The sequence below is a fragment of the Bombina bombina genome, chromosome 11 (genome assembly GCF_027579735.1).
Source record: "Bombina bombina isolate aBomBom1 chromosome 11, aBomBom1.pri, whole genome shotgun sequence".
NCBI lineage: Eukaryota > Metazoa > Chordata > Amphibia > Anura > Bombinatoridae > Bombina > Bombina bombina.
Genome location: NC_069509.1, coordinates 135,809,562 through 135,824,149, shown reverse-complemented (window position 1 = coordinate 135,824,149; position 14,588 = coordinate 135,809,562). Strand labels below are relative to the sequence as shown.

At 39.5% G+C, this 14,588-nt stretch overlaps 1 protein-coding gene across 3 annotated transcripts in view; it reads right to left on the bottom strand.

The window, feature by feature from the left end:
• Positions 1–9,170: 9,170 nt before the first annotated feature.
• RAB40C (RAB40C, member RAS oncogene family) overlaps positions 9,171–14,588 on the bottom strand; it is a 76,091-nt gene continuing 70,673 nt past the window's right edge. For all 3 annotated transcript variants that reach the window (XM_053694874.1, XM_053694876.1, XM_053694875.1), the window contains one exon: positions 9,171–14,228. In XM_053694874.1, coding sequence (XP_053550849.1) covers positions 13,933–14,228 — 296 coding nt within the window. In that variant the 3' untranslated portion in view covers positions 9,171–13,932. The remainder of the gene's footprint in view (positions 14,229–14,588) is intronic.

Here is a 14,588-nt window from a genome sequence, read left to right as displayed (position 1 = left end):
ATTATGTATCATGTGATCTAAGATTTTGGGTGCTGTGACTAAATAAAAGTTGTTATATTAAGCTGTCTTTCTCACAAGCAAATTCTTTCATAAATAATAATAATAATTATTATTAATATAAATATTGTATTCCAAAATTAATAATTAATCTTCAATACCTTCATGCCATTTTTGTCTCGGTGGGCTTCTTGCTCTGCTTGGCTTTATTCCAAGACTGAAAAGGCTTCCAAGATCCCTTGGACGAACGAAAGGGATGAAAATTAGGATCCTTAGGTTTATTCTTATCCTGAGTTAGAAAGGCACCCTTGCCCCCCGTAACCATGGATATGATAGAGTCCAGGCCTGGACCAAAGAGAATCTTTCCTTTAAACGGAAGAGAAAGCAATCTAGTTTTGGACGTCATGTAAGCCAACTACGACTTCAACCACAGAGCCATCCAGGCTAGAACAGAAAAGCCTGATTCAAGCGAATAATCTGCATATTAGCATCACAGATAAACGAATTAGCAACCCTCAGGACCCTTATTCTTTCCTGTATCGGGGAGTCTCCGCCTCAACCATTTTCTAACAGAGAGTCACACCAATAGGTAGTGGATCCTACCACAAACTATCCTCAAGCAGGATAGTGGTGCGCTTAGCAAGCATGGAGATAGCTCCGTCTACCTTAGGGACAGATCTCCACAACTCTAGCTGTGAACACAGAACTGGGAACAATTTTTTTTAAACGAAGAAGGGGGAAAAAAGACAATCCAAGTCTCTCCCATTCATTCTTAATATTAAGAATTACCCGGTCCTCATAAACCTGATCGAGCTTAGGAATAGAAGGTTCCTCCGGTAACTTCGGTTTCAGAACCTCTAAAGTAGCCAACACCTCTTTCTTCTGTTAAGTGTGATCAGTCCACGGGTCATCATTACTTCTGGGATATTACTCCTCCCCAACAGGAAGTGCAAGAGGATTCACCCAGCAGAGCTGCATATAGCTCCTCCCCCCTACGTCACTCCCAGTCATTCTCTTGCACCCAACGACTAGATAGGATGTGTGAGAGGACTATGGTGATTTTATTTAGTTTTATTTCTTCAATCAAAAGTTTGTTATTTTTTAATAGCACCGGAGTGTGTTATTCCTTCTCTGGTGGAGTTTGAAGAAGAATCTACCAGAGTTTTTACTATGATTTTAGCCGGAGTTGTTAAGATCATATTGCTGTTTCTCGGCCATCTGAGGAGAGGTAAACTTCAGATCAGGGGACAGCAGGCAGTTTAATCTGCAAAGAGGTATGTAGCAGTTTTTATTTTCTGACAATGGAATTGATGAGAAAATCCTGCCATACTGACATAATATCATGTATGTATATTTAACATTTGAGTATTCTGGGGAATGGTACTTCACTGGAATTACACTGTGTATATAAGACTTTAACCTAATTGCAAAGCAACAGGTTTTTTAATAACTCTTAATTTATGTTAAACGTTTTTGCTGGAATGTAAAATCGTTTCCATTTTCTGAGGTACTGGGTGAATAAAATGTTTGGGCACTATTTTTCCACTTGGCAGTTGCTTGATCTAATTATGACAGTTTACTGATCTCTCTCACTGTTGTGTGTGAGGGGGAGGGACCTTTTTTTGGCACTTTTGCTACGCATCAAAAATTTCAGTCAGAAGCTCATTGTTTTTTCCTGCATGTTCCGGTTTATCTCTACAGAACTCAGGGGTCTTCAAAGCTTGTTTGAGGGAAGTAATCTAACAGAGCTGTGAGATTATAGTTGACTGTGATAAAAAAACGTTTATTCTTTAACTTTTTTATGCCATCAGGGTTAGTTTTTCTTTGCTAATGGGAACAAACCTTTGCTAAATTGTGTTTTGTTTTTCAAAGTTTATTGATTTCAACTGTTATATATCTTTCAGTGCTTCTTAAAGCACAGTACGTTTTTTCATTGTGTTTTACTTGAATAATATTTCCAAGTTGCAAGTTTATTTGCTAGTGTGTTAAACATGTCTGATTCAGAGGATGAGACCTGTACTATTTGTGCCAACGCCAAAGTGGAGCCCAATAGAAATTTATGTACTAACTGTATTGATGCTACTTTAAATAAAAGTCAATCTGTACAAATTGAACAAATTTCACCAAACAACGAGGGGAGAGTTATGCCGACTAACTCGCCTCACGTGACAGTACCTGCATCTCCCGCTCGGGAGGTGCGCGATATGGTGGCGCCCAGTACATCTGGGCGGCCATTACAAATAACATTACAAGATATGGCTACTGTTATGACTGAGGTTTTGGCTAAATTACCAGAACTAAGAGGCAAGCGTGATCACTCTGGGGTGAGAACAGAGTACGCTGATAATGCTAGGGCCATGTCAGATACTGCGTCACAACTTGCAGAACATGAGGACGGAGAGCTTCATTCTGCGGCTGACGGTTCTGATCCAAACAGATTGGATTCAGATATTTCAAATTTTAAATTTAAGCTGGAAAACCTCCGTGTATTACTAGGGGAGGTGTTAGCGGCCCTGAATGATTGTAACACAGTTGCAATACCAGAGAAAATGTGTAGGTTGGATAAATATTTTGCTGTACCAACAAGTACTGACATTTTTCCTATACCTAAGAGACTAACTGAAATTATTACTAAGGAGTGGGATAGACCCGGTGTGCCGTTCTCACCCCCTCCGATATTTAGAAAGATGTTTCCAATAGACACCGCCACACGGGACTTATGGCAAACGGTCCCTAAGGTGGAGGGAGCAGTTTCTACTTTAGCTAAGCGTACCACTATCCCGGTAGAGGATAGCTGTGCCTTTTCAGATCCAATGGATAAAAAGTTAGAGGGTTACCTTAAGAAAATGTTTGTTCAACAAGGTTTTATATTGCAACCCCTTGCATGCATTGCGCCGGTCACGGCTGCAGCGGCATTCTGGATTGAGTCTCTAGAAGAGAACCTTAGTTCAGCTACGCTGGACGACATTTCGGACAGGCTTAGAATTCTTAAGCTAGCTAATTCATTCATTTCGGAAGCCGTAGTACATTTAACTAAACTTACGGCTAAGAATTCCGGATTCGCCATTCAGGCGCGTAGAGCACTGTGGCTAAAATCCTGGTCAGCTGATGTAACTTCTAAGTCCAAATTACTTAATATACCTTTCAAGGGACAGACCTTATTTGGGCCCGGTTTGAAAGAAATTATCGCTGACATTACAGGAGGTAAGGGCCACGCCCTGCCTCAAGACAAAGCCAAATCTAAGGCTAGATAGTCTAATTTTCGTTCCTTTCGGAATTTCAAAGCAGGAGCAGCATCAACTTCCACTGCTCCAAAACAAGAAGGATCTGGTACTCGCTACAGACAAGGCTGGAGACCTAACCAGTCCTGGAACAAGGGCAAGCAGGCCAGGAAACCTGCTGCTGCCCCTAAAACAGCATGAATTGAGGGCCCCCGATCCGGGATCGGATCTAGTGGGGGGCAGACTTTCTCTCTTCGCCCAGGCTTGGGCAAGAGATGTCCAGGATCCCTGGGCGCTAGAGATAATATCTCAGGGATACCTTCTGGACTTCAAATACTCTCCTCCAAGAGAGAGATTTCATCTGTCAAGGTTGTCAACAAACCAAACAAAGAAAGAAGCGTTTCTACGCTGCATACAAGAACTATTGTTAATGGGAGTAATCCATCCAGTTCCACGGTCGGAACAGGGACAGGGGTTTTACTCAAATCTGTTTGTGGTTCCCAAAAAAGAGGGAACTTTCAGACCAATCCTGGATTTAAAGATCCTAAACAAATTCCTAAGAGTTCCATCATTCAAAATGGAGACTATTCGGACAATTTTACCCATGATCCAAGAAGGTCAGTACATGACCACAGTGGATTTAAAGGATGCTTACCTTCACATACCGATTCACAAAGATCATTACCGGTATCTAAGGTTTGCCTTTCTAGACAGGCATTACCAGTTTGTAGCTCTTCCATTCGGATTGGCTACAGCTCCAAGAATCTTCACAAAGGTTCTAGGTGCTCTTCTGGCGGTACTAAGACCGCGGGGAATTTCGGTAGCTCCGTACCTAGACGACATTCTGATACAAGCTTCAAGCTTTCAAACTGCCAAGTCTCATACAGAGTTAGTACTGGCTTTTCTAAGGTCACATGGATGGAAGGTGAACGTAAAGAAAAGTTCACTTGTTCCACTCACAAGAGTTCCCTTCCTGGGGACTCTTATAGATTCTGTAGAAATGAAGATTTACCTGACAGAGGACAGGTTAACAAGACTTCAAAGTGCTTGCCGCACCCTTCATTCCATTCAACACCCGTCAATGGCTCAATGCATGGAGGTAATCGGCTTAATGGTAGCGGCAATGGACATAGTGCCATTTGCTCGCTTACACCTCAGACCACTGCAACTATGCATGCTAAATCAGTGGAATGGGGATTACTCAGACTTGTCCCCTTCTCTGAATCTGGATCAAGAGACCAGAAATTCTCTTCTATGGTGGCTTTCTCGGCCACATCTGTCCAGGGGGATGCCATTCAGCAGACCAGACTGGACAATTGTAACAACAGACGCCAACCTTCTAGGTTGGGGTGCCGTCTGGAATTCTCTGAAGGCTCAGGGACAATGGAGTCAGGAGGAGAGTCTCCTGCCAATAAACATTCTGGAATTGAGAGCAGTTCTCAATGCCCTCCTGGCTTGGCCCCAGTTGACAACTCGGGGGTTCATCAGGTTCCAGTCGGACAACATCACGACTGTAGCTTACATCAACCATCAGGGAGGGACAAGGCGCTCCCTAGCAATGATGGAAGTATCAAAGATAATTCGCTGGGCAGAGTCTCACTCTTGCCACCTGTCAGCAATCCACATCCCGGGAGTGGAGAACTGGGAGGCGGATTTCTTAAGTCGTCAGACTTTTCATCCGGGGGAGTGGGAACTTCATCCGGAGGTCTTTGCCCAAATACTTCGACGTTGGGGCAAACCAGAGATAGATCTCATGGCGTCTCGACAGAACGCCAAGCTTCCTCGTTACGGGTCCAGATCCAGGGATCCAGGAGCAGTCCTAATAGATGCCCTGACAGCACCTTGGGACTTCACGATGGCTTATGTGTTTCCACCCTTCCCGATGCTTCCTCGATTGATTGCCAGAATCAAACAGGAGAGAGCATCAGTGATTCTAATAGCACCTGCATGGCCACGCAGGACTTGGTATGCAGACCTGGTGGACATGTCATCCTGTCCACCTTGGTCTCTACCTCTGAACAGGATCTCCTGATACAGGGTCCTTTCAAACATCAAAATCTAACTTCTCTGAAGCTGACTGCTTGGAAATTGAACTTTTGATTTTATCAAGACGTGAGTTTTCTGAGTCAGTTATTGACACCTTAATACAGGCTAGGAAGCCTGTTACCAGAAAGATTTACCATAAGATATGGCGTAAATACCTATATTGGTGTGAATCCAAAGGTTACTCTTGGAGTAAGGTTAGGATTCCTAGGATATTGTCTTTTCTACAAGAAGGTTTAGAAAAGGGTTTATCTGCTAGTTCATTAAAGGGACAGATCTCAGCTCTGTCCATTCTGTTACACAAACGTCTGTCAGAAGTGCCAGACGTTCAGGCTTTTTGTCAGGCTTTGGCCAGGATTAAGCCTGTGTTTAAAACTGTTGCTCCGCCATGGAGTTTAAACCTTGTTCTTAACGTTTTACAGGGTGTTCCGTTTGAACCCCTCCATTCCATTGATATAAAGTTATCTTGGAAAGTTCTATTTTTAATGGCTATTTCCTCAGCTCGAAGAGTCTCTGAGTTATCAGCCTTACATTGTGATTCTCCTTATTTGATTTTTCATTCGGATAAGGTAGTTCTGCGCACTAAACCTGGGTTCTTACCTAAGGTAGTCACTAACAGGAATATCAATCAAGAGATTGTTGTTCCTTCTTTGTGTCCAAATCCTTCTTCGAAGAAGGAACGTCTTCTGCACAATCTGGATGTAGTTCGTGCCCTAAAGTTTTACTTACAGGCAACTAAGGAATTTCGACAAACGTCTTCCCTGTTTGTCGTTTACTCTGGTCAGAGGAGAGGTCAAAAGGCTTCTGCTACCTCTCTTTCTTTTTGGCTTCGTAGCATAATTTGTTTAGCCTATGAGACTGTTGGACAGCAGCCTCCTGAAAGAATTACAGCTCATTCTACTAGAGCTGTGGCTTCCACTTGGGCCTTTAAGAATGAGGCCTCTGTTGAACAGATTTGCAAGGCTGCAACTTGGTCTTCGCTTCATACTTTTTCCAAATTTTACAAATTTGACACTTTTGCTTCCTCGGAGGCTATTTTTGGGAGAAAGGTTCTTCAGGCAGTGGTTCCTTCTGTATAAAGAGCCTGCCTATCCCTCCCGTCATCCGTGTACTTTTGCTTTGGTATTGGTATCCCAGAAGTAATGATGACCCGTGGACTGATCACACTTAACAGAAGAAAACATAATTTATGCTTACCTGATAAATTCCTTTCTTCTGTAGTGTGATCAGTCCACGGCCCGCCCTGTTTTTTAAGGCAGGTAAATATTTTTTAAATTATACTCCAGTCACCACTATACCCTTGGTTTCTCCTTTCTCGTTGGTCCTTGGTCGAATGACTGGGAGTGACGTAGGGGGGAGGAGCTATATGCAGCTCTGCTGGGTGAATCCTCTTGCACTTCCTGTTGGGGAGGAGTAATATCCCAGAAGTAATGATGACCCGTGGACTGATCACACTACAGAAGAAAGGAATTTATCAGGTAAGTATAAATTATGTTTTTAATAAAAAGCGTAAGTTCTCCATCCTAAACCTAAAAAGTCTGGTTCCTCCGCAGCTGGAGGTTTAGAGGTCGCAGATTCCGACCCAGAGAGAAAGTCCTCTGAAGTATCGGAATCATCTGCATCAGCGGATAATCTAGTCTCAGTTACATCCAACGGAGTAAATGACCCCCCTGGGAAGGATAGCAATGTTTAACCTTTTGATTGCGCTTAGCCTGGCAAGGTAAAGCACCAAGAACCGCAGACACCACTGTTTGCAACTGCTCAGCAAAATCAAGCAGCAGCATGGCCCCTCCTGCAGGAGGATTAGAAGTGGGGAGCTGCATGTGTAATCTGAGATGAATGTAGGGAACGCACCTTGCAGGACGGAGAGCCCTCAGAGGTGGACGGCTCAGTGGTACTAAACATCTTTTTGTCCCAACCATCCTTAAATCTTGTGAAAAGCCATCAGCATCAAAGGAGGTCATATTAATACCCATGAAATGACCAACAAGCCCATTTAAAGGGACATTAAACCGAAAAAATTATTTCATGATTCAGATACAGGACACTATTTTTAAAAAGTTTCCAATTTACTTCTATTATTAATTTTTTATGAATGTTATTCTTTGTTGACGAGATAACTAGGTAGTTAGCGTGTACATGCCTGAAGAACTACACGACAGGAAATAGTGCTGACACGTGCACACTCTTGAGCTTACATTTCTGCTTTTCCACAAAGGATAACAAGAAAACTAAGAAAATTTGATAATAGAAGTAAATTAGAAAGTTTTTTTTAAATGTTATGCTCCATCTAAATCATGAAAGAAAAAATTGTGTTTTATGTCCCTTTAAGTGTGATGGTCAGGTGTCCACATACTTTTGGCCATATAGAGTCAGTCTCTCTCAATATCTTTGATCTATACATAGAGCCTCTACTCAAAGAACCACATTGATCATATGGCTATTAAAACCTATATTGGGCGTCTCTGGGCCTTTTGATGACTTTTATAAGCGTATACAGACCCCATCCTGAAAAGTATGTATGTTTTTTATTTAAAAAATAAAAAAGTAAATGGTGTTTTAATTTTATAGCCCCCAACTTACACACACACACACACCTTTTAAAAAGGCAGCCAATTGCCTTTCCCCAAATGATGACAATCTGTTTGGCCACTTCATAAACTGCCTCATGTGGAGGGAGCGATCAGCTATGAAAACAACCCCCTGAACACTAAACCCGTTGTGCAGGTGATCCAAGGCAGAAAATATTATTATACGAGATGTCATCGCAGAAAATGCAGCATGGCTGCAGAAAGTATGACACACATGCAGGAAATGTTAGCGCTTTCACTTTGAAGAGAACAGTCTGTGGGCAATGCTGCAAACAGAGCTTTGCCCTGGCTGCACTGTGTACATTTTCCTTAAAGGGACAGTCTAGGGCAAAATAAACTTTGATTCAGATTGAGCATGTAATTTTAAACAAGTTTCCAATTTACTTTTACCACCAATTTTGCTTTGTTCTCTTGGTATTCTTAGTTGAAAGCTTAACCTAGGAGGTTCATATGCTAATTTCTTAGACCTTGAAGGCCACCTCTTTTCAGAATGCATTTTAACAGTTTTTAACCACTAGAGGGTGTTAGTTCATGTATTTCATATAGATAACACTGTGCTCGTGCATGTGAAGTTATCTGGGAGCAGGCACCGATTGGCTAAACTGCAAGTCTGTCAAAAGAACTGAAATAAAGGGGCAGTTTGCAGAGGCTTAGATACAAGATAATCACAGAAGTTAAAAGTATATTAATATAACTGTGTTGGTTATGCAAAAATGGGGAATGGGTAATAAAGGGATTATCTATCTTTTAAAATAAAAAAAATTATGGAGTAGACTGTCCCTTTAACACAGTGCAGCCAAAGAAGTGTGCAGTTTGAAGAGATCAATTACAGACCAGTGATACAAAGCAGCAGTGCATCAATTAGAACAGTCTCCGAGGGAATTTCTTTCAACCCCCCCCATGACTTCTGAATGTAAGACATTCTCGTGAGCAATGCACCTTTTTATTATTACATGTTTACAGTATAATTATGTGATGTTAAACCAAGAGAAAAGGAAACAAATTTGTTCGAGGCCTTTTAAAAAATTCACAAAACAATTGTTGGATTTTCTCTGCAGCCAATTAGCAATTTAATTTTTAATTGCTGCAATTTAATATACAACTTAAAAAATTGCTTTATTCTGTAGCTAAATCAACACATTGCAATTGAACTGCCTAATTTAAAATTGAATTTTATTTCAAAATGACCTGCAGAAAATGAAGAAAAGTTATATGTCGTCATCTACATAACGTGGAATAACCATACTTGCCTTTTCTTCACAGCTCCATTACTGAAAGAATTTAAAACATTAGAACATTAACACACTTTGAGATTAAGTTAAAATTTAGGGATTTTAGTTTATTTAGGGGGGGGGGGGGGATACAGATCAAGTTTTCACAGTTGATGAATTGAGCCCTACACAATACAATAAGACCAGTGCAGGAATGCTATAAAAGTACAGAGCAGCATTAAAACAAAACACAAAAGTTATATATTTTAATCCAAGCATTCTTATTCACCGTTCAATTTGTAGGAATTAATGTAAACCGCTTTGCAACAGCTCCTAATCAATGGGTAGAAAGTCAACAACATGCCTAATCCAGACAGCACAAATAAAAGTGTCTTGTGTGCGTTTATCCTTAGATGAGTGTAGTAAAAGCTAAACAGGGGGTTTTTTTCTATGAGAATTACAACACTTGTTAAGGAGCGGTGTAAGGAGATAAAAGTGCCACACTGAAAGGACTGCCAAGACAAAGGAAAACTACTAAAATGTTAGAATGTTTCAGGCAACTGGAATAGGAGAGCATAGGGAATAGAATGTATTTTAACATGTCAAAACGCACGGCGGACATCATGTACACATTAGTGTTTATAACCAAAGTTAAGGGACAGTAAACAAGCAAAACCATTTAAAGGGACATGAAAAGCAAAATTCCTCTTATGATTCAGATAAAGCATTGTTTTTAAACAACTTTCCCAATTAATTATATTATTAATTTTGCTTCAATCTCTTACTATCCTTGATTAAAGGAGCAGGAATGCAGTACTGGGATCAAGCTGAACATATTGATAAGTCAATAAGACGCATATATGTGCATCCACCAAAATGCAAACAGCTCCTGAGCCTACCTAGGTATGCGTTTTAACAAAAGAAACCAAAAGAACTACGCAAACAAGAGAATAGAAATAAATGTGAAAGTTTAAAATTGTATGCTCTGAATAATGAAGGAAACATTTTGAGTTGCGTGTCCCTTTAATGAGTTGCATCGCTCTAAAAAGGGAAAGGAAAAATAAAAAAAAAAGTGTTTCTATGGCTTCAAAGTTTAATAGGATTATACACATTTTTCTCTGGGTCCTGAGTAATTTTAATATTACCTGGTAATTAACCGTCCCCTCAGGCAGATTGCAAAATTAGCTGTACCAAAAATGCAACTGCTGGTAATTTGTTCATCAACTTAATCTTACAGCAACAGCTTAGACAAAACATTTGATTTAAATAAAAAATAAAAATAGACAGGAGAAAAAAAATCTATTAATTTTTTTTTTTTTAAATACAAGTGCCTATATAATTTAGGATATACAAAACAGATGTGTAAAAGGTAACATCTGCCAAGTTAAAAAAAATAAAAAAATAGCCACACCATTAAAAAAAAAAAAGTATGTTGACTTCAGAATAATAAAATGGCAACTTTTTAAACTTTTTTTTTTTACAAACTTGTATGTTTATACAATTTCCATTAATTAAATAAAAAAATATTAATGACATTTAAAGGGACATTCAAATGCAAAAATTAAAGGTTCTAACATAATATTTGCATTAGTGTTGCTGGCCAATTCCAACTACATGTTTAAAGGGACGGAACACCCATATGTTGAACCACTTGATAAAGCATATCTGCAAAACACTGGTTAGAAAATATCATATGAACATCTCTATGTAAAAAAGTAGGATATTTTACCTCAAAATTATTTATTACGGGCTATTTTAAATAGCCTTTAAGCAACCAATCAGGATACTTGTCTCAGGACTTCAATGAAAGGTGAGTCTACCATGTGCAGGCTAAATCACTTTATTTCCCTCCATTTAAGGAAGTTTACTATGAAATCTTGCGAGATTTCATGGAATTCCTAGATGATCACAGTAAAGCAAAGTGTGAGCTCTGTATCACAGAGCACTTACTCTGGTGAGCTGAAGTGTTATCTAAAACAGATGTTCACGTTTACGTGTCAGCTTTTGAGATATATGCTACATATGGGTATTATGTTCCTTTAATTGCTCGCAAAAGGGGGTAAACATACAACTAAAGTCATGTCTGGGATTCACAACACATTGCAGTGTCTGAGCAGAGCACAGAGGGTGAGCCAATTAGGAGTAGTTTGTGTGTGTAGCCACCAATCACCATCTTTGAATTGCTAATGAGCTATATTGCATTGTGCTACCACGACATACTTTTAGCTGTTGGTTTAACCCTTTTGCAGAGGTTAAAAGGGACACTAAACCTAAATTTTTTCTTTCACGATTCAGATAGAGCATTCCCTTTTGAGCAACTTTCTAATTTACTCCTATTATCAATTTGTCTTCGTTCTCTTTGTATCTTCATTTGAAAAAGAAGAATGAACGCTTTGGAGCCGGCCGTTTTAGGTTCAGCACCTGGGTTGCGCTTGTTGATTGGATGGCTAAATGTAGTAATGTAATCCAGAGTGCTGAACCAAAAATGGGTCGGCTCCAACGCTTTCATTCCTGTTTTTATTTTTTTAAATAAAGATACCAAGAGAACAAAGACAAATTAATAGGAGTACATTAGAAAGTTGCTTAAAATTGCATGCTCTATCCAAATAATGAAAGAAAAAAAATTGGGTTTAGTGGTCCCTTTAAACGTGGCTACCAAGTGACACTGGTGCAAAAAACATTTGGTTTAAATTACTTTTTGTATTAGAATATTGCTTTAAACATCAGAGGCTGTTTGGGGAACAAATGAACTAATAAAGCCATTTACTATTCTTCTGTTAAAATGTACCTCTAGCAACAGAGGGACATATAGGTTTCACATATACAAAAAACTAACATGAGGAGAAAGGGGTCTTTGAAATCCTTTTCTCAACAGTTGCTAAAGGATATCCAAGGTTTTCCATATAAGAAACCAGCAGCAACTTGCTTCATAGGTAGGCACGAAGATCATCTTTCTCCCCTTCTAACATAACTATATCTCAGTGAGCCTGTAGAGGGGGCAAAGGCAATGACGTCATAGGCAGTAACCACAGGAACAGGCAATTAGCAGAAGTAGCCTAAGACCCGTGAACGTGCCATGTTAACTCCTTTGCTGCATCTGCAAAATGAAGAACCTAAAAACGTATAAGGCATGGGCGCTGGCACACTTTATATTTCATATTTTATTACCCTCAATACCATGTTACTAATGGCTTAATTGAGAAAACATACTGAGGTAGAACATTGCAAACACGTATTTCCTGAACAGTTGGGTTTGCGGTCTTCGCTCACTGCAGCAAGACATTTTTTCTACTTAAAGGAAAATTAAAACTCAAAATGTAATTCCTCATAAATAATGAAAATTAAACATTACAATATACATTCTTTATTCTGCTGGAAATTATTTTTCTTTGCTATAAAAATTGTGTTTCCTTGACACCCCCGTAAGAGGCTGGATCTCAGATTATGTAATGCACAGCAATTCTTTAGAGACCATTTTGTAGTTAGTCTCAATTGGCCTCAACCAAGTACGTTAAGATATGTAGCTTGTTTAGAAAATGTGCAGCACAATGTATTTATAGACTTTGGCCTCTCTAGGTAACGTAGCATGACCACAAGTTTTACAGCAAAAGCAAGAAAATTTTATAGGGAAAAAATAAGCAAAATAAATAATGTAATCTTATTTTCATTAACTAATTTATGAGGATCTAAAGGGTAAAATATCCCTTTAAATGAGTAACAATACTTTTATCATAGGAAGCGCCCTTAAAGTGAAGGTAAACTTTGATGAATGAAAACCCTTTTTTAAAAATAATATTAAAAACAGTATTCATTCAAAGTTTACAAAGCAGCCATATTGATTAAAAAAAAAAAAAAAAAAAAAATTACCCCTCTTCTTTGCACAGCCAGAGCAGCTTCCCCAACAGAGATCCTCTCTTCACACGTCATCAATGACTAATCCAGCTTCCTCCAATCACGGCTTTTCCCCCAGGGTAGTCATTGCCTGAGGCCATGCCGTGATTGGAGGAAGCTGGATTAGTCATTGACGACGTGTGAAGAGAGGATCTCCGGATGGGGGAAGCTGCTCTGGATGTGAAAAAAACCAAAGGTAAGTTTTTAATCAAAACGGCTGCCTTCTAAACTTTGATGAATGAAAGTGCCCGTTTTAAATAGTATTTATATTAAAAAAAAAAAAAAAAAAAAGGCTTTCATTCATCAAAGTTTACCTTCACTTTAAAAATAAACAGGCCACAGATGACTATTTTACCATAAATTTAGCCAATTATAAAATATAATTATTTCCTGATTCAGGTAAATTGAGGTGGAAACCACCAAACTGCCATTTACCCAAATCTGTAAAAATTTGCTTTAAATTATATAACTTCCCAATACATTTTGCTGGAACAAAGGAGTTATACAAACTGCTATGACTTGTCTGCCCCCTTGAAAACCTGTATACAAAGACTTATCTTTATTTACAGCTTGATACAGTAGAGTATTACCCGGCAATATATATATATATATACATATATATTTATTTTAAAAAAAAGTCTGTTAATATACATGGAATTATAAATAAACAAGGACTGGAAAGAGTAATACTCTATGCTGAAATCTCCCAGGTCCTTGGGTAAGTAGGAGTTAGCCAGGTCCATCATGCAGTGCAAAACCCTTAATATTTAAGGTTGGTTGGGTAGCACCAACCGGAAGGGTGGAAATCTGATCTCTCTCTCTTCATCCACTCGGATTCCCCAAGGACCCCAGCCACTTTGCAGAAGGAAGGGCCTCTTGTTCATGCATATGGCCATTTTTGATGACTCAGTCTTTGCATCCATCTCATAATTTATTTTGGTGGAATTAGTGCCAGCTGGAGGCTCCCATTTCTGCAAACTAAGATATTTTACAGTTGCTTTTTGAGCAGTTCTGAGGTGGGCTCTGGGGCGGCCGGATGGATTTGGAGCGTTTGAGGCTGTTGCCCTTGCTGCCACCTCCACTTCCTGTGGCACCACCACTACCGCCTGCTACAGAGTAGGAGCGTCCGTGCATCATCACAGCGTTCATACCATTGGCCATAGAGAAAGACTTGAGGTGGCTTTTGATAGCCACTGGTAGTGGTAGCTTGTCAATTAGATGCACAGGAGTGCAGGAAACAATGGCACGGCAGCACAAGTCCTGTAGGCTGAACACTGTGAAGATTTCAGAAGAGAAGTGTTAATAACCCAGACAAAAATGTAATTAGCCAGTTCTTCAAGTTCAAAAACAACCCATAGAATAAAAGTGCTCTATGCATGATGGATCATCAGTTCTCATACAGGGATATTCACAAATCCTGGCATGTTTATAACTTTTAAAGGGACACTAAACACATTTCATGCATCTCCCTCTAATCATGGGGGCTGCCATTATAGAACCTAAGTTACATTGCAAATATCTGAAGCGGTTTTACTGCACATGTCCAAACAAATCAGCACTAGAATGAAGTGAAAGATAGATATCAACATGGCACCACCCATAACTAGAGGGAGGTGGGAATAACCTCAATACTA